We start from the raw sequence: 26,924 nt of genomic DNA on the forward strand, positions 1-26,924 counted from the left end.
CCCAAGCCCAAACCTACACAGTCCCCCTCAAGGTCTTGCTCCTCACCAAGATACCTACCAGTCCTTCAATTACTTTGGGAGTGGCGTCCAGCTCTGGGATCTCGTTCAGGAACATGGTGGCCACAGACTCCAGGGCTTCTGCCGGCCACTCATTAAACCAGTCGATGGTACAGCAGTTGACCAGGGAGGGGAACTGCCTTAGGTGAGCTCGGAAGACCTCTCCAATGGGGCTGGGGAGGTGGGGGTCCAAATGAGGCCCTGAGACACTGACTTACACCCCCCAGGAACCCAGGACCCAGGGTCATTTCACAGCCCTGTGGCATGGCAGCCTGGACCCAATGGCACGGTGGCCAGGCCCAGGCCACTTCCCCTTGTGGCAGGCCCAGGTGCTCCCCCACCTAAAACCCCTGTCCCTGCGAGGTTGCAGTGGCCACCTGTACCTCATGCACAGCACCAGGTGGATGCTGCTGCGCACACGCCCGGTGTAGGCAGCCATGAGGTTGGTCTTGGTGGGCTGCAGGCCCTGCTCCTGGACGTAGGGCCGCATGGTGTTGACAATCTGGTCCTGCTCATCCGTGTTGTAGAGGTTGGGAACGTCGCCTGAGTTCAGGACATTGTTAATGTCCTCTAGGAAGGACTCGTTCTTGATCTGGGGGGAAGATGGGGATGGAGGAACTGAGTCTTGATGATGGCCCCTGGGTGTTGGGCTCCATGACCATGGTCTCACTGGACCTTCACAGGAGCCCCATTCCACAGACCATGCCACTAAGGCTCAGAGAAGCCCAGGGTCACACAAGTGACCTCACAAGTTGTGGTCCAGGACTCACACCCAGGCCTGCCCTACAGCAGAGACTCTGAACATCACTGCTGGGCTGTGGAAGGGCCCTGGGTCCTGGGTGGGAGATGTGGTGTCTTCCTCCTCTCTTGCCAGGCCTCTCTACGTCTCAGTTTACTCACAGGAGAAAACCAGGCCACAGGCAGAAACGGGTCCTTGCCCATCTCATATGGCCAGGGCCTAGTCAGTGCCAGAGGGCACCCTCACTTGCCTGACTATGTAAGGGGAGCCTGGGGGATAGAAGTAGGGCTGGAAGCCTTCCAGGGCTTCAGCTTCGGCCCAGTCCTGACCACCAGTCAGGTTTAAGCACTGCCCTGTTTGTCTTGAGACCCTGGACCCACGACCTCTCCTTCTCTCAGACCTGGGGCGAGGCCTCATCTAGGGAGCTCCAGACGGAGCAGCCCCAAGAAGGGGGCCATAGTCACAGCACCTCAAGCACAAGTCCTGTGGTCCTTGAGGTAGGAAGCCGTTGGCCAGTGAGTGTGGTGCTGCTTGTGGTCAGCCATGGTGCCAGGGGCCTTCTTTACCCTCGGGGCATAGTAATGATCTATGCCCCCCACCAGCCCTGACAGGCTAGGTTTGGCCCCCTCCCGCTGGTCCCAGCCATTCCTCCCAAGATCCACCCCAACTGACAGTGACGTGGGCATGAAGGACTGACCACCTTCCAGGATGCCACACTGGGGTGGGTTGTACCCAACCCACCCTAGATCCCCCTCACTGCCCATGTGGTGGCACCTGGGTATCTGAGAACAGGAAGGTGATGGGCAGGCTGTGCAGGCCAGCCTTGAGCAAGACCTTCTTGACATCATCACGCCACTCGGTCATGCCATAGTTCTTGGACAGCTCAATCTGGAAGCACTCATACTCGGCCCTGGAGACAGGTGGTTGGGTGGAGGCATGCCAGAGCTTGAGGCCAAGCGCCCCACCCCAGCCATCTGCTCCCATCCTGGGCAGACCTGCTGACTCCCCCAACCCTGAACCTGCTCTCTTGCCTCCAGACATTTGCTGAGGCTGCTCCCTCGGCCTGGAATGCCCTTCCCTTCCATCCTCCCAGCCTTGATTAGAAGAGAAGGTCCATGGCCACCTCCTCTAGGAATCTCTCCTGGATGCCTGCAGCTACCCCTCCCCCATCCCTGCAGCATCACAGGCACTGCTGCTGTCTCTCCTTGGACCCCAGGTTACCCTCCCAGGTTTAGAAGCCCATGGGCCAGGTGCGTCTGCCTCAGCATAGAACATGTGGAAGAACACGAATGGAACTGAGTCTGCCACCGGCCGCCCACTGCCCACCACGCCTGGGGACCCTCACATGTGCGAGGCCAGTCTCGTGAGGGACCTGCGGCCACTGCCGCCCACACCCAGCAGGAGCGCGTTGCCCAGCGCCTGGCGCAGGGTGCGGCTGATGCGGCAGACGTGGCTCACGGCGTCCATGAAGAGGACCAGCCTCAGCTTGGCTGTGCTGATCTGGTTGTAGTCCTCCATGTACTCCTCAATCACCTGCATCATCTGGCAGTGGGGGGTGGGGGGGCACGGGGAGAGCTGGGTCCTCCCTCTGTCCCCGTGCACTGTGCCCCCCCCGCAAGGGAGCACAACACCCCATCCCCCCAGCCAGCCCTGCTCCTCTGTGCACAGAGGGATGTTGGCCTTAAGATGCCAGGTCTGCCTGGATGAGGCCTGACCCGCTGGACACGCCAAGGCCTGAGGGTCGGGTCAGAGACCTGCCTGCTGCCTTGAGGGCTCAACAGGATGTACCGACCTGGGGCCCCGTGGGAGCTCCTGGGAGCTAGGAGAGGGTCTGTGTGAAGAAACCAACAGGAGGCCCCCCACACTCCAGCTTCATCCTGCCACCCTGGGGTCTTGACTCAAGACTCGCGGTGCCCAGGGCCCTGCCGTGGCTCTGTGGGTGGGATACTAGTCCCTCAAATGGGCATAGCCTGTTCCTGCTTACAGAGCCTGTCTCAGTTGAACGTTAGGCTTGTCCTCAGGAAAGGGCCAAGGGGGGCCTACTGCGCCCATTTGACAGGCGAGGAGATGGGACTCAGAGAGGCAACTTCTGGCCTGAAGTCCCTGAGCTGGCCTTCCAGACCAGTGTCCGACCCTCTGGTCAGAGCATGGTGGTCTCTTAGCAGTGGCTGCAGAGGGCTGGGGTCTCGGGGGTCAGGGGTTGTGGGTCAGGGGTAGGGCCCCAGCAGGCCCCTTCACCTTCTTCTTGCTGGTGATGAGCTCATAGGACTTGACGTCGGAGCCTGGAGACATGAAGTCCCCGTAGAGGATGGGCTGGAAGGGGCAGACCTCTTCGAAGGTCACCTCCCACTGCTCCATGCAGCTCTCCAGGAGCTTGTCAAACCAACTGCGGTCCTCCTCGTTCACCAGGCGGTCGCGGAACACACGGCAGCTCTCGTGGTACCACAGGCGCAGCAGTTGCACCTTGTCCTGCGGCCGCCCCAGCGTCAGGGCCCGGTCTCAGCCCCGCACCCTCAGCCACCTCTCAAAGCACCTGGGCCTGGCTCTCCTACCAAGACCCTGCCAGGGCCCTGGGTGTCTGCTGTCTCCACAGAGCGTGGAGTCCTCACGCTGACGCCTGGGCCTCTCCACCCCCAGCTCCAGGCGCAGCTGTGCCTGCAGGGCTCCCAGCTCAATTAGCTTCTCCCCTCTTAGGGTCCCCACAGCTCCCCAAACCCCAAGCCCGAGAGGAATGCCCGATTCTCCTTATACCTTCCTGACACCTCACATCTAACCACTCACTTGACCCCAAAGCTCCCTCTGACTCTACCCCCATCCTACTGCCACCTCCATGCTGACCTCCCTGCCTCTCCCTGGGTGACAGGACCGCCCTCAGGAAGCCCCAAAGCTCTTCTCTCGACTCCTTTGGCAGGGCCCTAGGCAGGGCCAGGGCTGGCATCTGTCCTATTCACACTATGCCCTTGACGCTGGGCCCACACACTGACCCATCCGTTCCCCATCCCAAAGTGCAAATGTGCCCCCTACCCACCCCCCAGCTCCCATCACCTTCAGGACTCTCTGCCCCTGCAGCCCCCAGAGCCTGCCCAGCACAGCTGACACTGCTCCGTGCTGCACTCATGCTCCTTCCACCTGGTACCATTCACTCTTCCCCTCAATCTTCTCACACACAGGGCTTCCACCAGGAACCCTCCCTCCCTTGCCATGCCCCGGCTCCTGCTTTTGTGTGATCCCATCACAGCCAGCATTCTAGGTGTGGATTTCACCTGCAAGATAGGACTCAGCTGCATGAAGGCAGGGCTCCTGGGGGCTTGGTACCTGTTGCCGTGTCCCCAGCTCCACCCCCTGCCCGAGGGCCTGGCCAGATGAAGGCTGAGGAGTGTTTGGGTAGGAAGGCCTAAAACCAGGGAGGACTGTGAGGGCAGCGTGGGCACTCCACTGCTGGACACTGGGGAGGGGGCCCACCGGTCCTCACCTCAACCTTGGCCGGGTCGGCCATGAGCATGCCCTGGAAGACCTTGGAGAGATCCCTCAGGTTGAAAGTGTAGTGGGATTTGGCTGGGGTGGGCAGCAGCTGGGAGGTGATGGTGGAGTACACCATGATGGTGGCTTCCACGAGGGGATCCGTGAAGTGGGAAATGTTGGGGGCACCGGCTGTGGGAACAGGAGAGTGGCCCTGAGTCACAGCCCTTGCAGATCCGGTGCTGTGTTCTCCGCACATACCTTTCCCCAGCCTGCATGCTTGGATTCTGCCCACTCTGCAGCCCTCTCGGATGCTACTTCCCCAGCAAGGTTTTCCTGGTATCCCCCACCATGGGGTGAGGAATCTCTCACCCGGAGCTCCCCCCTTTTACATCCTTATCACTGATATAGCCTGTCCATATATTGGGGCACTGGGACACATTCATGGAATTGAGAACACTAATGGGGCCAGACCTGAAACGTGCCACTCTGAGCTGTGCATGGGGAGGGTTGCATGGCCCACACGGGGTTCAGGAGTGCACCACAGTGGACGTGGAGGCCTGGGACTCAGCCATGACCTTGGGGGCTTATCACCCCCTTGCATTTTCACCATTAACATAACCTATTTGCTTGTGCTTTGAAAACAATGCAATTCTTTGCTGGGAACCAAAATTCTGTCAGTGGGAATTTGGGGCAGAGGGAGCCCCCAGAAGAGGGAAAAAAGCAAAGAAGGGGCAGGACAACTCACTAGCCCCAAAGCGGGCTCATCCATTAACACAAGGACTGTTCTAGGTGCTGGGCACAGAGGGTAGCCCCAGCAGACACGCTCCTCACCCCCAACAAGTTGACTTTCTTTGGGGGACTGACAGTAAACTGGGGATGGAAAATGTGTGGAGAGAGGTTTGGGGAGAGCCAGCGTTGGGGGATTTGACATAAATGCTGGGGAGGCCTTGCGGAGGAGGGCACTTGAGCAGAGACCCGAAGCCTTGAGGTGCCAAGCAGGTTCAGAACTGGAGAAGGTGTTCCAGAGAGGGCGTGGCCAGGGCGAAGGCCCTGAGGCAGGCATGTCTGGGGGGGTTAAGGACTTAGCAAGGGGGTGGTGAGAGCAGACAGTGATGAGGGGTGCCCACCACTGCCAGGACCTGGGCTCTAGTCTGCATGAGATGGTTGAGCAGAGGAGGAATGTGATCTGATTCAGCGTTTGAATGGGTCCCTCTGGCTGCAAGTGAAGGATGGATAGACCTCCAGACAGACAGACAGATGCAGGGGGTGAAGACAGAATCAGGGAGACCGGCGTGGGGGGGGCTGCTGCAGTGGCCTATGAGTGAGGGCTGGGGTGCTAAGCAGCGCAATTCAGGGGGGGTTCTGGAGGGAGAGGCAGCAGGACCTCCTGAGAGAGAGACAAAGAGAGCGAGCAAGTCCGGATGGTGCCAAGGCCCTTGTCCTGAGCGAGTGGAAGGACACAGTGGCCATCAGCTGAGAAGAATGGAGGGCCAGGTGCTGGTGGGTCAGGGGCTCGGGTTTGGACATGTTCAGCCTGAGACGCCCAGTGGACATTCAAGAGGAGACATCGGTCCGAGGTTCAGGCAAGAGGTCTGGACTGAACACACAGACTCAGCGGCATCTGCACTAAGGGGTTTATCGCCAGGGCAGGATGATGATGTCCCAGAAGAGTGTGTTTAGAGGGAGTAGAGGCTGAGAGTAAGCCCCCCGTCCACCTAGGAAGGCGACTGGGAGGAGGAGGGGTGACCCCCACAGACAGCTGACAGCCCGGGAAAGGTGAAGACCCAGCTGACCTTTGGTCTGGACGCTGCGAGGCTGCTGGTGACAAGAGCCCTCTCCGGGGACTGGTGGGGCTCAAGAGAAAGTGGGAGGGAGGGCTGGTGCCCGCAGGAGGAGAAAACGCTCTTGGAGCGTTTTGGTCTCAAGGTGACAGAGAAATGGCGCCAAGGCTGGGGGGCGGTGGTAGGGAGGGGAGAAAAGAGGGGCTTGTTTTGTGTTTTGTTCTTAAGATGGGAGAAATCGGGCCGTGTCTTCGCTGATGGAATGGCCCAGTGGAGAAGAGAACACTGATGTCGGTGGCTGTCAAGCAGACAATAGGGGATGGGACTCAGGCCTAAGAGGAGGGCTTGGCCTCATACGGGAGCAGGGAAATCTGTTCCCAGGAACAGGAGAGAAGACAGGGCCCAGGGAGGCCTGGGTGCAGGTCAGCAGTGGACACGGAGGCCTGAGGAGGTCTGGAGCGGCCAGTCACCCTGCTGCAATGAGCAGCAGATCCGCTGCCAAACGGGGGACGCCCGACACGAACTCAGGTTGCTCCTGGCTCCAGGCTCATGCCCTCTCCTCAGAGCCTCTGCTTCTTCACACAGGGTGGGACTTTGTTGGATTCCTTATTCATTCATTCAACGTGCATTCACCTTGCTTCTACTATGGGTCGGACACTCACCCGGGCACTGAAAGACTGACTGGCCATGTAACGGTGAGTGAGCCATGCAGACCGTCGGTGCTGGGCAACCTTTGCTCTAGCAGTGGCCCGAGGTCCCCTCAGGAGTCTGAGGATGGTTCACTGTGGCCCCTGGGACCCGGCCTCAACGACATCCAACTGGAGTCCAGGGCTCCCCCTGGAACCAGTGCCCCTGCCCCATCCAGGCCTTCCCAGGCCCTGCCCAGGCCTGCACTTACGCACGGGCTCCCGGTAACTCTTTTCTCCAAGGAGTCCATCTAGAAGGTTGAGGGAGAGACACGGGGCTCAGAGTTAGGTGGGTCCCTTGCTGCCCACCTTGACCGGCTGTGCTCAGCTGGGCAGCCCCAGAGCAGCCACTGACCATCACCCCCCTCCTCAGAGCCACATGGCCCCCACCTCCAAGCTGGGCATGGGGGCAAGTTCTGGTCTATAGCCCCTGGGGGCAGGGCAGGCCAGGCCAGAGGAAGGAAGGCCTGACTCCCATCACCCACCACCTGGCACAGTGCCAAGTGGAGTTTAAAGGTCAGAGTGTGTGTTATGTAAGAAGTGGACTGGTTGGGGAAAACTGCATCCTGGAACAGACTTTTCTTCAAGCTCCATGGAAGATCAGGGCCATTTTGTCCATTCTATCTTGGTGGCACTTCCTGATTTACAAAAGTAACATCCTTTCACTAGCCTTTCTACCATATATGCGTGTACTTATACGGATGAAAATACATGTATACATATGTATAAATCATATATTCCACAGTTACCACATGCCGGGCTTCTTGCTAGATGCTCTACATGCAGTGTCTTATTTAACCTTCACAACTCGGGGTGTTGGGCACTGATATTATCACCCATTTCAGATGAAGAAACTGAGGCTCAGAGAGGTTCATGAATTGGCCAAAGGTAACATAGCTGAGTAAGGGGTGAAGCCAGGGCTGATGTCAGTGGTTCAGCCACTCGGCCCTTCCCAGTGCTGCCCAGCTGTCCTTGGTGTGGCTTACCTGGCCGGGGCTTCTGCCCTAGCCCGTGGCCTCCTACCCCACTCCTGCCCGATACTCACCCATCCAACTGCCCAGGATGGTGGAGAAGATGCGCTTCTTGCTGACCTCATCCATCTCAGCAAAGGACAGGTAGTTGAAGTGGCGGGTCAGCCGTGGAGTGATAGCATTCCGGCCTCCACCGGGGGGGCCCATGGCACAGACAAAGTTGATGTCCACCAGGCTCTTGAAGGCTCCTGGAGTCAGGGCAGGAAGTCAGAAGGCCCTGCCCAGGGCTACATTAAGACTTCTGTAGGCCCTGGGCACTTTTGCCTTCTTGGGCCTCCTCCTCCATTAAAAAATATATATATTAAAAATTATAATTTACCACAGTATTGGTACATAGACAAATATATTAATATTATGCATTTTAAATGTTCTTTGACCTAGAAGTTCATTTTCCCCTTGATTTTAAAAGACATTAAAACACTTCCATGGACTCTCTGTGAGTCCTGTGGGCCCAGGCCCTGTGCCTACTGTGCCTAACGGGTGAGGCCCTGGCCCTGCCCAGCACACCCAGCCCTGCCCCGCTGCCCCAGGCGGCCAGCACGCACCGATGATCTTGCGGTCATACCAGCCGCCGTGGTCCATCCACTGGCGCAAAAGCTCGATGGGCGGCTGGGCGCCATATGTCTCCAAGGCCGGCATGTTCAAGTCATCGATGAAGAAGATGAAGTTGCGCCCCAGGGGCGGCCCGAACACGCCCTTCCGCCTGTGGGATGGGGCTGTGTAAGCCCAGCACCCACGGGTACCAGGTCCTCAGGGAATCCAGGGTGGCAGGATGGCAGCTTCACCTCTGGGAAGCCCTCACTAACTTCAGGCTCCCCCGAATTGCTGAGCCTCTTGAGCAACTCCTTGTCCCATTCTGAGTGTCCTGGGACATCACACCTGGCTGCTCTGAGCCTTGCCTCTAGGCAGATAGATAACAAGCCCCTCCCGAGTGCTCAGCCCAGGGAGAGCACCCACAGAAGGGCTCGGTGGGAATTCCTGATGGAAGAAGGCTCCAGAGCAGTTTGCAAGGGAGCCCAAGGGCCACCCGGGAGGGGAGGGGGGACAGCAGCTGGCCGAGCCAGGCTGGGGGACATCGGACCCAGGAAGGAACCAGGGTGCCTGCCTCTTATCCAGCTTGCTGTCGATGAGGTCCTGGGTTTGGTTGGCTGAGGTGCGGGCAGAGAAGGTGAGGAAGTGGCTGATGTATTCCAGCGGCAGGTTCTTGAGAAGCTTGTTGGAGATGGTGAGGGTCTTCCCTGTGCCCGTCGGCCCGATGCACAGCACCTAGGAAAGCAGGGGACATAGGGTCAGAGCGCTCTCACAGGGCCCAGCATGCAGCACGAGCTGCCGCCCTGTCAGTGTGGGAGCCAGCCACTCCTGACCTAGGCCTTGGAAGTGTGGGGCACTTGGAAGCAGGGCATGGCAGGGGCACTCACGGGCTTGTGGTTGGTGAGTAGCATGTCTAGCAGGTAGGACATCTGGATGGTGTCCATGGTTGGCACGATGATGTTGCAGTAGTTGGTATCTGGCATCATGGTGAACGAAGCTGAGGAGTCCATCCACTTCACCCAGGCAACCTGGAACCACAGGTGGCACAGGGTGGGCCTGGAACCTTCTCCCCGTCTCACCCTTGGCCAAGTGCACCAGGAGGGCAAGGAGCGGCACTGCTGGGACTCAGCAAGAGGGTCCAGGTGAAGGGCTGCTTCTGACAGAAACAGGAATCCCTGTGCCCACTCTCCACACAGGGTGGGGGACTCCCAGAACAAACCTCCAGGAATGGGGGGCTCTCTGCACACAGCTGCCCAAGTGAAGGCTTCCCTGCATCCAGCTACCTCAGTGGGGCCAGTCTCTGGGCCTCTGCATGAAGGAAGTACTCTGGGAACTGGACAACCCAGAATGCAAAGGTCTCTGCTGTTTAGTTTAGGCTACCCAAGCATGTGAGGGCCAGAACCATGGGGCTGGCATCGCCTAGACGCTGAGAGGTCACCTGGCCCGCTCTCCCCCACCATCCCCACCTGCATGCATCCCTTCACCCACAGCCCTGACTCAACTTGCAGACCTCCCTTGATGGGGGTGTTCACTGTGGTCAAACCCACATGTCCCATTGGGAACGGTACTGATGGTTAGACTCAAACATGCCCCGTGAGACCCCCAGCAGGACCCTGTGCAGTAACCATCTCTATAGATGCCTCTCTGGCCCCTCCTCCTTCTGGGCTGGAGTCCTGACCCCGTGAGGGTAGGCTAATGGGACCCTCGCTGGCTAAGAGGAGAAATGGGGACATCAAGACAGGCCATGGGGGCTTACTCCCCCACCCCTGAGGAGCCCAGCCCCTGGGCAAATGGGGCTTTTAAGTAGAACCGAGTTGATTAATACCTGGGCTCAGCATCAACACAGGGGAGGCAGTGTGTATGGTTGGGAAGGGAGGCACTCTGACATCTCCCAGTCCCAGGTTCAAGTCCAGCTCTGCCACCGACTAGCTGGGCGCGACAGTTCTGAGCCTCAATTTCCTTGTTTGGGAAATGGGCACAATAATAACCACGCTGTGGGTCTGTGAGGATTCAGGAGATGATGCAAATAACCCCAGTCTGAGACCTGTGACCGTCAATGCAGCCTCTTCTCTGCAGTCACTATTCATCGAGGAGGACAGCCGCCACCCAGTGGGGCCCTCCCTGGGCAGGTCTGCAGTCACCTGCTTGCCCTCATCATCGTCCTCATCGTCAGTGGTGCTGCTGATGCCGCCGTCCTCTAGCCTGTAATCAAACACCAGCCCCTCCTCCGGAAAGAGCAAGGTCAGCTGTGAAGGACCAGGGAGAAAACCAGGCGGTGAGACCCGGTGGCTTGTGTGGCTACTTGTTTCTGGGGGCCGGGGCCTGGGGGACGGCCCCAAAACACCCAGCATTCAGCGTATGCATCCCAGACCTTGGACCCCAGCCCAGGAGCTGCCGCCTCTCACGTTTTCTGTCTTCATCTTGATCCTGAGCCAGTGGCTGAAGCTGATGCGACTGGCGCTGTCCCCTGTGGCACCCACACTCCAGATCAGGGAGAAGATGAACCAGGGCTCGATCAGCTCTGGGATGCGACTCAGCTTTTTGGGAGGTATTTTCTTGAGGCCCTGGGGACAGAGGCGGGGACAGAACTAAGTGGCCTGAGGAAGCCAGGGGGTGGGGGCCATCCCTTGGCCTCTGCCGTAGTTTTGTGTCTGCAGCAGACTGGACAGGGTGTCCCATGACCCATGTGAGCCAATCTGATTCTCTCTTCCAGAAAGCTGGACTTGGGATTCAGGGCCCTCAGATGAGGAGAGAAGGCCCCCAGCCCACTGCTCAGAGCCGTACCTCTTTAGGCAGGAAGGGCTTGAAGAAGCAGTCCAGCAGCTTGAGGAGACTCATGGTCAGGTTGCTGTTGGTTGAGGTGATCACCTCCTTCACTGAGGACCGGACGAAAGTGATGGACCCCTACAGGGGATGGACACCCAGCTCTTGTGGCTGGTGGCCATAGCACCCGGCTGCCCCACCTGGGCCGGCACACCGTACTCTCACTCACCTCCAGGAAGCTGACAAAGAGGGCCTTGAACTGCTCCGCAAAGGGCTTGAGTAAAGCAGGGAGATGCCTCAGCCAGCACTCCACAAAGGGCATGAGCCCCAGGATGCTGGGCTCCAGGTACACCATACCGCAGCGGGATACTGTGGCTGGGGAGGCCACTGCCAGGTCCTGCACCTCAAACATCATGGTCATCGCCTGGTGCCAAGATGAACTGCGTGAGTGGGCCAGCCGCCAGCCTCCACGGCAGGGGAAAGGGCTGCGGGGCCATGGGGAGGTGTTGCCCATCCTGCAACTCTGGGCAGGCCACGGGGCAGGCGCTGGGCCAGGAACAGGGCTGGGGTGGGGGCAAATGCAGGAACCTTTTGGCCCTCAGCTGATAACACAGCCCTCCCCAGAGGCCAAGAAGGAGTCTAAGGAGATTCCTGGGAGCCCTCTGGCCAGCCTCGGGTCAGGGCATTTTGGGGTCCCTAGAGCCCTGGGGATATCCGATGGGAGCTGTGTGCTCTGCTCCAAAGCCCCGCACCTGTGTACATGGACACAGGGTCACACTGACATCCAGGTGTTCTCAGAAGGACTCAAGAGACTGGCTGCTCTTAGGCTCAGGCAATACCCCTCCTTCTCTAAGAACTGCCCCACACTTCCCACCAGGCAGCTGTTCCCATGTTCTCCAGACTCCAGGCACATTGCCAGTATGCCTAACCCAGAATGGGCCGATATGACTGCAAATAGGCCTGGGAGGCACAGCATCAACCAGGAGCTGGGGTAGTTGTCCTGGCCCTAGGCTCGGAGCATCACAGAAAGTGGGTCTGCCGAAAGGGCAGCACTGAGCAGCTGTGTAGGACGTGCCTGCAGTACAGGAGCCTGGGGATGGGGATGGCGCTGTGGCCCCAAGAGGGAAGGGTGGAGGGGGATGAGGCTTGGCTAGCATGGTGTGCCCTGGGCCCACCTGGCTGCGAAGGAGAGCAGAGTGAGCAGACAGGCGGACACACCTCTGTGAGCTTGATTATCTCCCCGGAGCTGAGGCACAGCTTCTTGTTGTCGTCCAGCACCGTGTTCATGTTCTCAATCCAGATGGCGTCTACCGGCCCATCGAACACGTACCACTTCTTGTTGGTGTCAGAGGTGATGGCCCCCACCCGGATGAGGGAGGAGAAAATCCCATCTGTCCTGCAGCCACCAGGGTGGAAAGGGCTGTAGGTGCAGGGGAGGCAGGGCGGCAAGCACAGCTGGCTCCCAGGGAAACCTGGATCCATGCTGGCCCTGCTCTGCTTTTGTTTTTTTCTTAAATATCTTCATTCATTTAAAAATTATAGCAGGGAAAATGGGACTTTTTGGTATAATAAATATAATGAAAATGTGTGCTTATATTCTCTCCCTGCTGAGTCCTCACTAAAGTTCTATTAAAGGAGAATGAAAAGTAATATCCCCAAAAGAAAAGGAAGATGAGGGGACTTTCCCAGTGGCGCAGTGGTTGAGAATCCGCCTGCCAATGCAGGCGATACAGGTTCGAGCCCTGGTCTGGGAAAATCCCACATGCCTCGGAGCAACTAAGCCCGTGAGCCACAGCTATGGAGCCTGCACACTACAGTCCATGAGCCACAACTACTGAGCCTGCGTGCCACAACTACTGAAGCCCACACGCCTAGAATCCACGCTCCACAACAAGAGAAGCCACCACAATGAGAAGCCCGCACACTGCAACGAAGACCCAACACAACCAAAAATAAATAAATTTACAAAAAACAAACAAACAACAACAAAAAAAACTATAGTGTCCTGGAATTTAAGAAAAAAAAGAAAGAAAAGGAAGATGGGGGAGGAGGCAACACAGAAACAGAGGTCCACACAGTCCCGGAAGATGGACAGAGATGGAGAAGGGGTAAATGACCTCGTAGAGAAAGCAGGGTCATGAGATATATCTAGTCCCTGCCAGAGAACCCAAGAAGCCTCAGACTTCAGAGGCATCAAATGCCAGGGAAGGGGGTGAGTAGGAGGGCATTTTTCTGGTCTGATCCCCAGGCCGCCACCTAACCACACAAGAGCCTGGAGTAGGCATGGGTGAGGCCCTTTACCAGAAATGGGGGAAGCTGGACAGGCCCACATTCAGAAAGATGGGTGACTGCCCCTCTCCAGTGCCCATCCTCCATTGGGTTCCTGAACACTGGGACCAAGAAGACACCCCAGCAGGACACTGGAGACTTCTCTGGAGAGACAGAATAGCCCTGGAGAAAACCCTCAGGTGCTGACATCTCTCCCAGTTTGGTGCACTTCCCCTAAAATGCACATCTCAGCCCAGGAGCAGAGGCCCCAAGAGAGACCACCAGCCTCTCGTGGGTACTAACAAAAGTCAACATGTACTGAGAGCTCAGCATGTGCTACACTGTCCCAGCCATCTTCCATAATAATGGTGTCATTTTTTTCCCCACTTTGCAGATGAGGGACAAAGGCCCAGGGGGTGAGGTGGGTCACTCAGTGAGGAAGTGCAGTGGTGGGTAGAGTCCCAGGTATTTGGGCTTCAAAGCCAGAGCTCCCGACCTTCCACTTGGCTCAGGGAGGGAGGCGGCCCACGGCCCATAGCCTGCAAAGGTCTGGGAGCAGGGCAGTCACTGGAGGGGTCCCGGGCCACTCACCACTCATGGGTGAGCAGGTCAAACTCCCCGTACAGCTGGCCCATTGTGATGGACTTGGGGTTGAGCACGTAGTAGTTGACGGCCTCGTACACACCGCCGCTGATGGATGGCTGCCCTTTCAGCGACGTCATGGCAGCTGCCAGGACTCTGTAACACTGTGGAGAAGGGCCAGCCAAGAGTGAGCCTCCAAGCTCGCTGGAGAGAAGGGCTGAAGTGGGCTGTGGGCCACGGCGGGCAGGACGGTATTCTAAAGGCCAAGGAGGCACAAGTGGGGGCCAAGACCCCTGTTGAGGCTGCTCTACCCTCAGGTCCACTGTCTGGGTACTGGGCTGCCCAGCTAGGCTCCACTTATATTAGTCTTTTTTTTTTTTAATTTTTATTTTATACTGGAGTATAGAGAACAAACTTATGGTTGCCAGGGGGAAAGGGTGGGGGGAGGGATAAATTGGGAGTTTGGAACTGACATGTACACACTGCTGTATTTAAAATAGATAACCAACAGGGACCTACTGTATAGCACAGGGAACACTTACGTTACTCTTGCCAGAGCCTGTGGGCCCAACGAGCATGAGGCCGTGCCGCACCACCGTGGTCTCATACAGCTGGATACACTTGGTCAGGAATCCTGGAAGGACATGGCAGGGAGCCCAGGGATCAGAGTGGGGGCTTAGATCCTGGTCCTGACACTAGCTTGCTGTGTGACCTGTGATGGGTTACCTCACTCCCTGCACCTCAGTTTCCTCATCTGTAAAATGGGGATGGTGGGGATGGCAGTAGTACCTACCTCATAGGTAGAGGCAGGTGAAGCCCTGAGCACACAGCCTGGCACAGAGCAGGAATTCTCTGCTAATGGCCAGCCATTATTTACATTGTGACTATTACTCCCTAACATCCACTGGTCGGGTGTCCAGCTGGCACAGGCTTGCTCAGTGAGGAACTGTCACAGGCCTCAAAATCAACTTCAGCTCCAAAGCTACCACCCAGCTTACTGAGAGCATGGCCCCAGGGAAGTGTTGGCCAACATGAGGCAAAATCCCAGGGACAAGATCCAGGGTCAGGGGCTTCCCTAGTGGCACAGTGATTAAGAATCCGCCTGCCGGGCTCCCCTGGTGGCGCAGTGGTTGAGAATCTGCCTGCCAATGCAGGGGACACGGGTTCGAGCCCTGGTCTGGGAAGATCCCACATGCCACAGAGCAACTAGGCCTGTGAGCCACAACTACTGAGCATGCATGTCTGGAGCTTGTGTTCCGCGACAAGAGAGGCTGCAACATTGAGAGGCCCACGCACCGCGATGAAGAGTGGCCCCTGCTCACCGCAACTAGAGAAAGTCCTCACACAGAAACGAAGACCCAACACAGCCAAAAATAAATAAATAAATTTAAAAAAGAAAGAAATCCTGAATGCTAAAAATAACTTAAAAAAAAAAAAAGAATCTGCCTGCCAATGCAGGGGACACGGGTTCGAGCCCTGGCACCACAACTACTGAGCCTGTGCTCCAGAGCCCGTGAGCCACAACTACTGAGCCTGCATGCCACAACTACTGAAGCCCACGTGCCTAGAGCCCATGCTCTGCAACAAGAGAAGCCACAGCAATGAGAAGCCCGCACACCCGAAAGAAGAGTAGCCCCCGCTCACCACAACTAGAGAAAGCCCACGCGCAGCAACAAAGACCTAATGCAGCCAAAAATAAATAATAAATAAATAAATAAAAGATCCAGTGTCGGTCAGGGTCTCTGACTGACCAAGACCAGAGCTGTAGGGGCAGCTGCCTGCTGCAGTGGCAGGCCAGACCCACACAGGTAGGGAATGAGCACATCACTTTAGCCCAAGAAGAGGGGTCCAGGAGAGCGATGCAGGTCTGGGGGCCCCTGCCAAAGGGACAAGATCCAGTTATTTGGTGCTGGCAAAGCTGCCCCAAGGCCGTGAGGGAGAGAAGAGTTTGAGGCTTCATTCAACTCGCCTGCTGGGGCCTCAGCAGGCCAGGGGGGTGCTTAGGGCCGCATATTTAATGAAGAACGGTGAAGGGCAGGGGTGTGGATAGGCTCACCATCTTCCCCCATCCCAGACATCAAACCCTATTCCCACCCCAAGCAGGTGAGGATGAGGCAGAGGAGAGCCTCTGTCAAGGAGTAACAAGGCCAAGGGTGTGGTCCAAGCTGTGACTGCTCCTCCACGGGGAGGAAGGGCAGCACCTGCTTCCCCACTGTGAAATAATAGGCAATCTCTGTATCGTCTCTGTTCCTGGTTCCTGATGCATAGCTCCTCAAACCCTTGTAAATAGGGGTGCTTGGAGAACCTTCAAGTTCCAATATTTAGTCTCTGGTTCCTGACACAGAACTCCTAACTGTGTAATTTCCCAAGTGTTAGGAACATCTTATGTTCTAATGAGGCAACTCTTGGTGGTGAACTCCTGGGAGGGGACTGGTCACCGGAAGAAGCTTGGAACTTTCAGGCCCACCCTCATTCTCCGGAGATGGGAGAGGGTCTGAAAGTGGAGTTAATAAGTGACCATGCCTGCATGATGAATCCTCAGAAAAAGATCCCAAAAGTAAGGGTTTGGAGAACTTCTGGATTGGTAAACACATCCACGGGCTGGGAAGGTGACTCACCCCCACTCCACAGGGACAGACCTCGCCCTATGTATCTCTTCATCCCGCTGTTCATCTGTATCCTTTTTATCACATCCTTTATCATATAATAAATCAGCAAGCGTTCGTGTTTCCCTGAGTTCTTTGAGCTGTTCTAGCAAATGATCAAGCCAGAGGGGGGCGGGGTCATGGGAACCTCTGATTTGTAGCCAAATAGGACAGAGGTTGTGGGTAACCTGGGGACCCAGTACTTGTGACTAGTATCTGAAGTGGGGGCAGTCTTGTGGGACTGAGCCCGTAACCTGTGGGGTCTATGCTAACTCTGATTAACGTCAGGATTGAATTGAATTGTAGAACACAGCTGTGTTCGAGAATTGATGAGCGTGGGTAAAACCCCATACATCTGGTGTCAGAAGTGTTGATGTGAAAGTGAAGGAGAGTTTTTCCCTAGACTCCCACCACCTGAAGTGTCCCAGCGGAGATAGGGGCAGAGAGCCCCAGCCTGCAGCATGCCTGGCCAGGCGGGAGGGACCCTGAGGCTGGACTGCAACCTGGGGTGGCTGGACCCAGCCCTCCTCTGGCACCACAGGACGGTAGGGCCAGGGGCTCACCATCCACATCCTTGAGGTTGTTCTTCTCACAGGCCTTGCGTATGGCCTCATCTAGGTTGCCGTAGTCAGTCACCTCCTCCTTGATGGTGGGGAACAGGTCAGACACGATCCCAGAGAAGAGCTTGAGGTCCTCCTGCAGGAACTTGGGCACATTCACGTCTCGGATGGCCCGGAGGCAAATCAGCTCCTGCAGCAGAGGCCCAGGTCAGACACCCCTCTAGCTGCTCCAGAGCCTCCCTAGAGCCCCACTCCCCAGACACCTCTTTGGATGCAGCTCACCTCATCCATGCTGGGGTTTTCTCGCTTAAGGTTCCCGGCAGCTGAGATCACAGTCTTCACAGCTCTCATCCCGAAGTCATAGTGATCCTGTCACCACCATACAGGAGGAGGGGTGGGTGAGCATTGTCCCTCTCGGGTCTTTTGTCTGGAACACTGTCTCCCACCTGACACCTGGCCGTGCCTCATCGCCTAGCTCATAGCTGAAGTGTCACTTCCCCTGCAGGCCATCCGCACCCACCTGCATTCCCCAGCCTGGGCCAGGTGCCCCACTTTGGGTTCCTGTGGTGCCCTCTACTTCACTGCCCCAGTGGCCCACTCCCCTTACCAGGTTACCTATCCTGCACCCCTGCTTGCCTCTTGGCCCCTGAGGGTGAGGAGTCTGCCTTGGTCATGGCTCAATCCCTGTGGTCCCAGCACAGCGCCAAGGGCAGGGAGGCACTCAAGTTTTGTTCAAAAAGGGGATGAAGGAGTTTCCCATCTGTGCCACAAGCAGACTTGCCTCGATGGCCTTTAAGCTTCCTTCTAACATTCATCATATCTCTCCAGACCCACCCTTTCGGCCGTATTACCTTGGCTTTCCCCGCTTTTGCCTCTGGTTCTGTTTCTCTCCATTATATAGCAGGTGTGTTGGAAATAGTTAAACTTATCATTTTGCCTCATGGTGCCAGACCAGGAAGCTACATCTGGACCTGACCCACAGACCAGCACATTTCCCAGAAATCTTGGACTTGGAGCTGGATGAAGAGACTGGGCTTGGCTTTGGGTCATCAGCACTTGGGAAGGGTTGATTGCATTTCCAGAACAATGTGGGGATAGCTGCTCTATTGAGGGGGTACATTGTTGAAAGTGGATGGTTAGAAAGAAGGGTGTGTGGAAGCGCTGGCACCTATGGTGCACTCTGTGGACAGCTGCCGTTTTTCCCAGTAACAGAATGCTCCTCTAGCCCATGGGTTTCGGTGGGCCCCACCTGGTCAAAGGCAGTATGGTCTCCCAAGCCACAGTGATGGGTGTTCATGCATGAGCAGGTCACCTAAAGAGGGCCCATTAGGGTGACACCAGGGACCTTTTTGGAACCATTAAGAAACTAAGCTGGGGGGCTTCCCTGGTGGCGCAGTGGTTGAGAGTCTGCCTGCCGATGCAGGGGATGCGGGTTCGTGCCCCGGTCCAGGAAGATCCCACATGCCGCAGAGCAGCTAGGCCCGTGAGCCATGGCCGCTGAGCCTGCACGTCCGGAGCCTGTGCTCCGCAACGGGAGAGGCCACAACAGTGAGAGGCCCACGTACCGCAAAAAAAAAAAAAAAAAAAAAGAAACTAAGCTGGCAGCATGTAAGCCCAGAGCTAGGGCTCATCTCTGCCACTGCAAAGGGGGAGCCTGCCTGAGACTGGAGCCAAACAGGAAAGCTCATCCGCCAGTGCTGGTGCCTATACCAACAGCATGTGCCCTAGAACCTGGGCTCAGCTCACTGAGGGGAAGGCCCTGGTGTTGGGAGGTTCGGGTGGAGCGGGTGCTGGTTGTCCCACTCTGGTCCCACGAGACCTAGGTGCACTTGCTATCCAGCCTTGGATTGTGTGGCTCTTGGTCTCTTACTGGCTGACCCTCGCTTGCACCTGAACTGGCCCAGGTGGGCATCTGTTCCCGGCTCCTGTTCCAGCTCCCCTGTGCACCACATGAGCCTGGCCAGGCTCCTGCCTACTTAGGACCTCAGTGACCTCAGCTGAGAAATGGGGATGTAATACCTATCTCCTAGGGTTGCTAGGGGAAGGCAGCAGCTCTCAGACCCTGGAAGCTGGTTAGGGCATGACCTCACCTGGGAACTGAGCTGCTCGGAGGATAGCTTGAAGGTGGTCGTGATCTTCTTGGCCAGCACATTGGCCTCGTTGAAGCCAAAGGAGTAGAGGGAGATCTCAGCGATCATGGCGTAATCTGGAACCATCATGGCTACAGGCCGGAACAGTGCCTGGGGCACACGGTGTACGTGTGAATGGAGAGGCCAACCTCCCCTCCCAGAGCACCACCTGCTCTCTGGACTGTCTGGTCCTCTGAAGGAAGCTTCACTGCCCTCCTCCCCCACCGACGCTTGGATCCTCCCTCCACTGCGCCTACCACAGCTGAGGCTTATACGCCCCTATGAGTGGATCCCTCTGCCCGTTAGAAACCAGTCCTTTGTGTTAACTTGAACCTGCCCCTTACCTTCTGCCAAGCCCTGAGGACAAGCCTGGGCCCTCCTCTCCATGGCTGGGGGTGGGCTTCAGGGCCCCTGGGCAGGAGGGCTGCCATGGGGAAGCACAGTCCCTGATGTCCAGCAGCTGTGTGTACTTGCATAAGTGCTTTAGCATCTCTGAGCCCAGGCCACAGCTCTGGTGTTTCCCAATACCCTGAGCAGCCTCCTGGACAAACCTAGGTCCGAACTCACCTTCAGGTTATCGGGCAGCTCCGTGCGACCAGCGTATCCCGGGTTCATGGTGATAAACACAGCGCAGGACTGCACAAGTGGGATCTCAACACCTTCAAACATGAAGCGGTCCACCTACAGGGGTAGGGAGGGGTTGGCTCACCTGCCGCATCCTCTGGATGTTCCCCCTCATCCCCTCTTGATGTCCCTGTCCTGACTATAACCGGTCAGCCTGGACTGGACCCCTGACCATGGGTTGGCTCCTCTCTCAGGATCTGGCCTAAGACCTCTGGTCCCACTGGCTACCCGTGGCCTCCCAGGTCCCGGCTCCCCTTCCCTTCACATATCTTCTTCCACCCCCATTTCCCAACACTGATTCTCCTTAGACCTGGGCAAACTCAGCCCTTACTAGGACCCAGGGCCTTACTGGGGTTGGGACACCTGCCAGCCTCCCAGCTCTTATCCCCAGGAGAAGACCTCTGACCACCCTGAACAAAACTAGAAGGACAAATGGCTGGGACTTTCCATAACGGTCAGGATGTGGGGAGGGACCGCTTCATCTACTGCAGCTTGGCCTAGGAGCTGTACCCAGAGTGGGGTAAGGATATGGGGCTCCCCGACTGGCTTCAGAAGTCCCCCAGAGACAGCTCTTCTGGGGTGGGGGGGACTGCCCAGTCCCCTGTGAGATGAGAGAGGCTGGGCTTAGGGCAGGCCTGAGCACCTGGCTTCTCACCCCACCAGTGTGGGGGGCTGCAAGGCGGCATGGGCGGGACGGGTATAGCTGAAGGGAAAACGTGGTCAGTTGCGGGAGGCGTGGACGGGGGTGGCCCCCGGGAGGCTCACCCGCTGTTGCTGCGCCTTCTGGATGGTGGTGATCTGCTGCGCCACCACAGACAGCACCTCGATATCGATGCGATTGAACTCATCGAAGCAGGCCCAGGCCCCAGCACTGAGGGGAGAATGTTGAGGGGGGATATGAGTTCAGAGCCCCCTGGCGCCTCCAAGGGCCCCCGCTGACTCTGCTGGGGAGGAAGCCCTCAGTGGCGCTCTCTGTCAGCTCAGCCACAATCCCACCGCCCACCACCCCGTCCCAGTGGCCGCCAGGGGCTGAGCCTTTGACTCCTGTTATCCCATCCCCTCCCCTCCACCAAACCGTGAGGCTCCTCTCGGCAGTGTCCCGGGAGAGCTCAGCCTTCTTGCCCTGTCTGTGCCACCTGCACACCCAGCCTTACCTGGCCAGGCCCTTGAAGAACTTGCCCATGGCCATGACGTCGAGCTGGTCGGAGCAGTTGAACACAACGGTCTGGATGGCCAAGGCCTTGCCCAGGTCTTTTGTGGTCTCAGTTTTCCCTGTGCCAGCTGGGCCAGCTGGGGCACCCCCAAACTTGAGGTGCAGGGCCCCAGTCAGGGTCAGGTAGCACCTGCGGGAGTGAGAGGAGATGGGTGTGGGCCGTGCACCTTCCTCAGGAGTCCCACAGGCACGAGGAGAGACAGCCCCCATCCCCCACCGTCTTGGGCCCTGTGGAGGGGCAGCTCCTGCTCCTCCCCGTTCTCAGGGCCCCAGGCGGGCCCAGCCCTGGCTGCCAGGGTCAGGACTGGAGCCCTCAGCCACCTGGCCAGTGCTCCCCCACCCCATGGCCCTGCAGGGCTTGGCTCAGGGACCTGCCAGGATGGCTGACCTGTGGCCACTCTTCCCTTCCTTTCCTCAAAACCCAATTTGAAAATCCAGCTGCTACTAAATACAGACAGCCAGAGGAAACAACTGATTGCTTTAGAAGAGAAGTGTTCACTTTGTAAAGGGACTCGCCCATTGTTTCTCTCAAGATCAATTCCTCTCTCGTGTTGAAAGGAGGATCTGACTGATAAAATCAGTAAAGCCCACACCCATTAGATGCTTACTGAGCACCACACAGGTGCTAAGAGCTTTACACATCAGCTCACAAAACTCTCATAACCACCCTGAGGAAGCTGCAGAGGAAACTGAGGCATAGGGGGCGTTGAGCCACCTGCCCAAGGTCGCCCAGCCCATGACAGGCAGAGCCAGTTTTAAACCCGAAAGCTGAGCTACTAACCTTTGATGGACTGACTGCGCCTTGTGGGCCCTGGACTCCTGGGCCAGTCAGAACTGGAGGGAGGGGCCCAGTGTGGGAGGGTACGTGGGGAGGGGGGCACTCACCTGTCTGTGAGGGGCGTGATCACCAGCCTCCCACTGTTGCCTAGGTACTCGTAGCCATAGATGAACTTGGCATTCACAGCCCGGGTGTACAGGTTGTTATTCATCCAGTAGTACCTGGTTTTGCAGGGAGATAGGTTCCCAGGCCATGTGGACCACGGGCCATTGTGCAGGGTATGTGGTAGGGGAGAGGCGGTTATTTTGGGGAGTGAAGTCATCTAGGCGCCCAACTTGCCCCAGGGCCCCGAGGGCTGGGACCACCCTATTGTAGTTGACTCCCCACGTCCCTTGACCCCTCCTGCTGCTGCTCTGGCCCTGGACGTGGCCACACCACCTGCCTCCTCACCTCAGCTGTGAGATCCACTCGAAGTCATTCACACTGACCACGTTCTCCTGAATCAGCTTGTTCACCACATCCTTGGCGTGGACCTCGATGACGATTAGCGCTGACAGCACAGCTCGCTGCATGGGGGACAGCTTCCCCCGCACCAGTGCCACCAGGTCACTGAGCTGCAGGAGTCAGGGGACACCATCAGGAATGGGCAGGGCCACACTGCAGGCAGGCTTCCCCTCCCTTGTTGAGAGGGTGGGCTTCTGCCAGGAACAACCCCTCTATTCTGGGGGCTTCTGATGGTCTGGGATGGGTGGGGTGCAGTGACCAGGCAGGGGGAAGGCAGGCAGGGCACTGGTCACATGGGAAGTCTGGCAGGGAAGTGATAAAAACGGAGGCACATGCATGGCATCTGCCTCCCTGCAGCTTATGGTGTCAAGGGCCAGGTGAGGTGGTGGGGCCTGGCGAGGAGCTTGAGGAAGGAGTGTGGTGAGGAGCTAGTGCACAGAGTGAGCGCAGGCTGCGGGGTAGCCCAGGAGGGCTCCAGGAGGAGGCTCCCACCGTGACCTTCAGGAGAGGGGCATCTGCCTGTCCTCAGAGCTCCCCTCAGAGCCCCAATACCTCCCACTTGTGGCTGGTCATGAGACACTCATTTCAAGGGTGTCTAACTTTCTACTCTTTGGCTCCAACCACAGGCCTCTTCCAGGATCAGTACACAACAAAGCTCCTGGAGGGCCTGGGCTCTCCCAGGGTGTAGCGTGTTTGTGGGGAGCAGATGGTGACCCCCTTGAGTCTCACCTGCCGGGCAAGCTGGGGGAACAGCTGGGTACTGAGGTTGCTGGCCTCCAGAGCCTCTTCCACCTCCATGGTCCAGTAGGTCTGGCACCCAGCTATGGTCACCTGGCCAGGCCAGTTCAGAACCCACTGAGTCCTGAGTATCTGGGACGATAACACAGACGGGGCTGACCCAGGAAGCTGCCAGCCCCGACCCTGCACACTGTTTTTCCCTTAAATGTCATCTGTGCTTCTGGTCTCAGGTTGTTAATTCCACCTCGAAAGCAGAGAAGCCATTAAGCTCTGGGCCTCTCAGGGCTGGGCAGAGTCATTACTTCCTCTGCAGAGGAGACCTGGAAGCAGAGAGGTGGGAGCCCAGGACTGGGGAACACACAGTCCTGGGTTCAAATCCTGACTGCCACCTATGAACCACATGCCCTTTGTGCAGGAAACATCTCTCGGCTACTTTGTAGGATAAGGCTTAACACCCAGGCTAGCCACTGATTGTGGGGCTGAGAGAGGTAATGGGGGTGAAGTCCCATCCCAGGGCCTGGCACACAGTGAGTGCATGAAACATAACCATAGCAACTGATTATCACTAGGAGCCAGTCTCACTTTTTAGAGGTTGTTTTCAGATTCCTCCCTGAGTGGGCCCCAAGGACCCTTTGCCCCCAGAGACACTCTGGCTGACTGAGGATGAGGTAGACAGGTAGCCCAGCCCCCGTGATAGAGCACAGAGGCACTGAGAAAGGAGCAAACGGAAGAACGAGTAGGTTGGGAGACTGTGCTGGGAGGGGAGGCATGGCTCACTGTGGGGTAGGCCTTGATGGCTCTCTCGATGATGTCCCGCACACTGGCCTTCATGCTGTGTTCCACCTCCCGCAGCCAGTCCTCCACGTTGCTGGATGGGTAGATGGAGAAGGACAACTGCACCTCCTCACCCTCTGCCGAGTACATATGTGTGATCTCCAGGTCCTCCTGGAAGAGCAGCTGTGGGCAGGGGGCAGTTAAGAGTGAGGTTACCCTCAGTGTGCCCAGAAGCCCTGCCCACCAGAGCCCCAGTGCTGACCCCGCCTGTGCCCTCCACCTTCAGAAGGTGGCTCTCACATTTAGAAGAGAGCTCCACCTTGGCTGGGTCTTCCCTGACTGCTTGTGGGCAAGATGAGACTGCCTTGTCCCCAGCTGTGGCACAGCCCACTTGGGGAAGGAGACTAAGCCTGCCCTGCATGTCCCCCTCCTGCGCAAGCCTGTGTGGCCTCCCTCGTAGACGAAGATGAGGGCAAGGAGAGTCAGGAGCCTCTGGCCTCATGGGTTTCTCAACCTAGCCAGAACCTCAGTGTATGGCAGGGGCCAGGGATCCCCTGGGTGAGCTGGGAGCAAGGGTCCCCCAACCCTGAGCCAAGGGCTCTGCAGCTGACCTTCCTCCCACAGGCCCCAGGTATGTCTCTAAGAGCCAGGAATCTCACTTGCCACCTCATTTCCTGCTAAAGAGACTTGAGGTGAGAGAAGAGGTGTGCTCCCTGGGAAGGTGCCCCAGTGCTCCTGGCCCTGAGCCCTTGGCCCAGTTACCCACCTGGGCGATGTTCTCAAAGCACTTGCGCAGGTGGGGCTGCACAGCTGTGGGGTCCTTCGTCTGGGACAAGATCTCGAGTAGCTCATCGTCAGACAGGAAATAGAATCTGCCAGGGGAACAGGGGTGAGGGAGTGGGTCAGGCAGCCACTGGGTCCCAGCTGCCCCAGTACCACTGACATCCCCTGCACCCCAGCCTGGAGGGGCACTGGGGCCCCAGCCTCGTGGGCAGGCACTGACACAATGGGCATGGGCCAGTGGTGCCCACCTGGGGAAGGCGCTCCTCTTGGTCTCCAAGTACTTGCTGAGGCCCTTCTGCACCATGTCCAGCAGCTTGTTGCAGTCCCGCAGGCTGTCCAACAGCCTCTGGTCAGAGCACACATTGATCACCTGGATGGCCCGGGTCAGAGAGAAACTGGAAGTAAGAGCGGTCTGACTGGGAAACAGCAAGGGGGGCTCAGAGAGGACCCATGCCTGCCACGTAGAGACCTTCAGTGGGGCCCGTGAAGAAATGGGGGCAGGAAAATTGCCCCGAGCCAGGGGCTGCCTCCATCACCCCTGTCAGCCCCACAGAAAAGAAGTCTATGATCAAAATAAATAGGGTTAACCAATACCAAGTAATTTGATTTGCTGTAGGACTTGTCAGGGTCTTTAAAAATACTAATGTGGGGCTTCCCTGGTGGGGCAGTGGTTGAGAGTCCGCCTGCCAATGCAGGGGACACGGGTTCATGCCCCGGTCCGGGAAGATCCCACATGCCGCAGAGCGGCTAGGCCCGTGAGCCATGGGCGCTGAGCCTGCGTGCCCGGAGCCTGTGCTCCGCAACGGGAGAGGCCACAACAGTGAGAGGCCCGCGTACCGCAAATAAAATTAATTAATTAATTTAATTAAATAATAAAAATACTACTGTGGACTGCAAATCTCCAAGGGGAAAATCATCAACTGCTGTGTTTCTGAGGAATGTCTCTCAAGACTGAGGAGCCCACCCAGGGGGACACGGGCCAAGACCAAAGCCCTGGACTTGTCCTCCAGTCTTTCTTGTTCAGTAGAGACAAGACCAGGAGGCTCCCCGGTAGTCCCAGCTTCCCCCTCCCATCCCCGGGTGAGCTCGCCTCCCGGTTCTCGTAGGTATTCTTCATGATCTTCCTCCAGATCCGCTCCATGGTCTGGTAGCGCTTGCTCTCTACCGGCAACTGCCGGTTGATGTCTTCAGAGCTGAAGATGGGTTCCAGGTAGAGCCAAGTCCGCTGACAGTTCAGCCACTCCTCTAGCACCTCCTGAACAGGGCATGGACTGTCAGGGCCTGGGGTCCAAGTTGGGTCCTGTCCCCCATGACGTAGACATTCTATCCCACTAGAGTTCTAGGCAGAGCACTGGGCACCAGAGCCAGTGTCCACGGGAAAATTTCTAGATGGCGCTGTCAGCCACGGTACTCCAGGGAACAAAGAGGCTGCATGGATGTCTGCCCTCCAGAGAAACCGCAAATCCCCCACAGGATGCCCAACCCTCCAACAGAGCCAGGGGAGCCACTCTTCTTATGAGAGAACCACGCCCCAACCAGCAAACCCTAAAGTAACAAGGAAAGAGCCCAGTGCATGGAAGACCAAACCAGTCTCCTCTCCTGGGAGGACTTTGGGTCTATGACCCCTCGATTCTTTGAGGTGTACTGGGACTTGAGCTTGAGATCCCCTAAAATACTCTGTGAAACATCAGTCCAAGAGTGAGACCTCTTCAAGCCACTTTCCCCTCTGCCTCCAGATTCCCCTTTCCAAATTTATCTCTTGCCATTTCCTATCAGTGCAAACCCATTCATTCATTCGTTCATTCTCTTCTTCATGAGACAGTGTGCTGTGGCCAGCCTGTGTCAGGCCCAGGTCAAGTCCATGTGGGATCCAGAGGAAACAGAGGAGGGTGTGGTCCCTGCCCTTGAGGAGCCCACAATCCTCTAAACAGCCAGTTCTGCCTCTGAATCACCAAGGGCCCAGTGTGTGTGATGGGTTCTGTAAGAGGCACCGACCAAGGGCCTCGATGGGAATACCTTGCAGGCAGGTGTGGGGGAATCAATGAGGGCCGCTCGATGCTGAGCCCTGGAGGAGATGGAACTCCAGGTAGAGAGGACAGTGTGAGCAAAGGACGGAGACCCAGGGACAATGCTGATGAGCTCAGGCCTCTCTGGGTGACCCAAGGAACATACAGGCAGGCCCTGCTCACTCAGCTTCTGGTCTTCACTGGAAGTTTCTGAACAGCTCCCAGAAAGGGGCTGTCAGAATCATACCAGTAGGCCTGGCCCTGGCACTG

At 57.4% G+C, this 26,924-nt stretch overlaps 1 protein-coding gene across 1 annotated transcript in view; it reads right to left on the bottom strand.

Moving 5' to 3' along the window:
• DNAH1 (dynein axonemal heavy chain 1) overlaps positions 1-26,924 on the bottom strand; it is a 71,874-nt gene that overhangs the window by 15,533 nt on the left and 29,417 nt on the right. The window contains exons 21-51 of the mRNA XM_030867371.2: positions 25,739-25,903; positions 24,897-25,018; positions 24,632-24,737; positions 23,869-24,048; positions 23,083-23,223; positions 22,300-22,463; positions 21,957-22,070; positions 21,013-21,201; positions 20,624-20,729; positions 19,802-19,915; positions 19,196-19,345; positions 17,388-17,474; positions 17,109-17,295; positions 14,443-14,534; positions 13,910-14,064; positions 12,269-12,446; positions 11,280-11,474; positions 11,072-11,191; positions 10,693-10,851; positions 10,429-10,533; positions 9,175-9,315; positions 8,862-9,022; positions 8,302-8,459; positions 7,771-7,944; positions 6,938-6,976; positions 4,269-4,447; positions 3,035-3,265; positions 2,142-2,338; positions 1,571-1,706; positions 441-649; positions 59-230 (exon numbers count right to left, since the gene is read on the bottom strand). Coding sequence (XP_030723231.1) covers positions 59-230; positions 441-649; positions 1,571-1,706; positions 2,142-2,338; positions 3,035-3,265; positions 4,269-4,447; positions 6,938-6,976; positions 7,771-7,944; positions 8,302-8,459; positions 8,862-9,022; positions 9,175-9,315; positions 10,429-10,533; positions 10,693-10,851; positions 11,072-11,191; positions 11,280-11,474; positions 12,269-12,446; positions 13,910-14,064; positions 14,443-14,534; positions 17,109-17,295; positions 17,388-17,474; positions 19,196-19,345; positions 19,802-19,915; positions 20,624-20,729; positions 21,013-21,201; positions 21,957-22,070; positions 22,300-22,463; positions 23,083-23,223; positions 23,869-24,048; positions 24,632-24,737; positions 24,897-25,018; positions 25,739-25,903 — 4,626 coding nt within the window. The remainder of the gene's footprint in view (positions 1-58; positions 231-440; positions 650-1,570; positions 1,707-2,141; positions 2,339-3,034; positions 3,266-4,268; positions 4,448-6,937; positions 6,977-7,770; positions 7,945-8,301; positions 8,460-8,861; positions 9,023-9,174; positions 9,316-10,428; positions 10,534-10,692; positions 10,852-11,071; positions 11,192-11,279; positions 11,475-12,268; positions 12,447-13,909; positions 14,065-14,442; positions 14,535-17,108; positions 17,296-17,387; positions 17,475-19,195; positions 19,346-19,801; positions 19,916-20,623; positions 20,730-21,012; positions 21,202-21,956; positions 22,071-22,299; positions 22,464-23,082; positions 23,224-23,868; positions 24,049-24,631; positions 24,738-24,896; positions 25,019-25,738; positions 25,904-26,924) is intronic.

The sequence above is a fragment of the Globicephala melas genome, chromosome 11 (assembly GCF_963455315.2).
Source record: "Globicephala melas chromosome 11, mGloMel1.2, whole genome shotgun sequence".
Lineage (NCBI taxonomy): Eukaryota > Metazoa > Chordata > Mammalia > Artiodactyla > Delphinidae > Globicephala > Globicephala melas.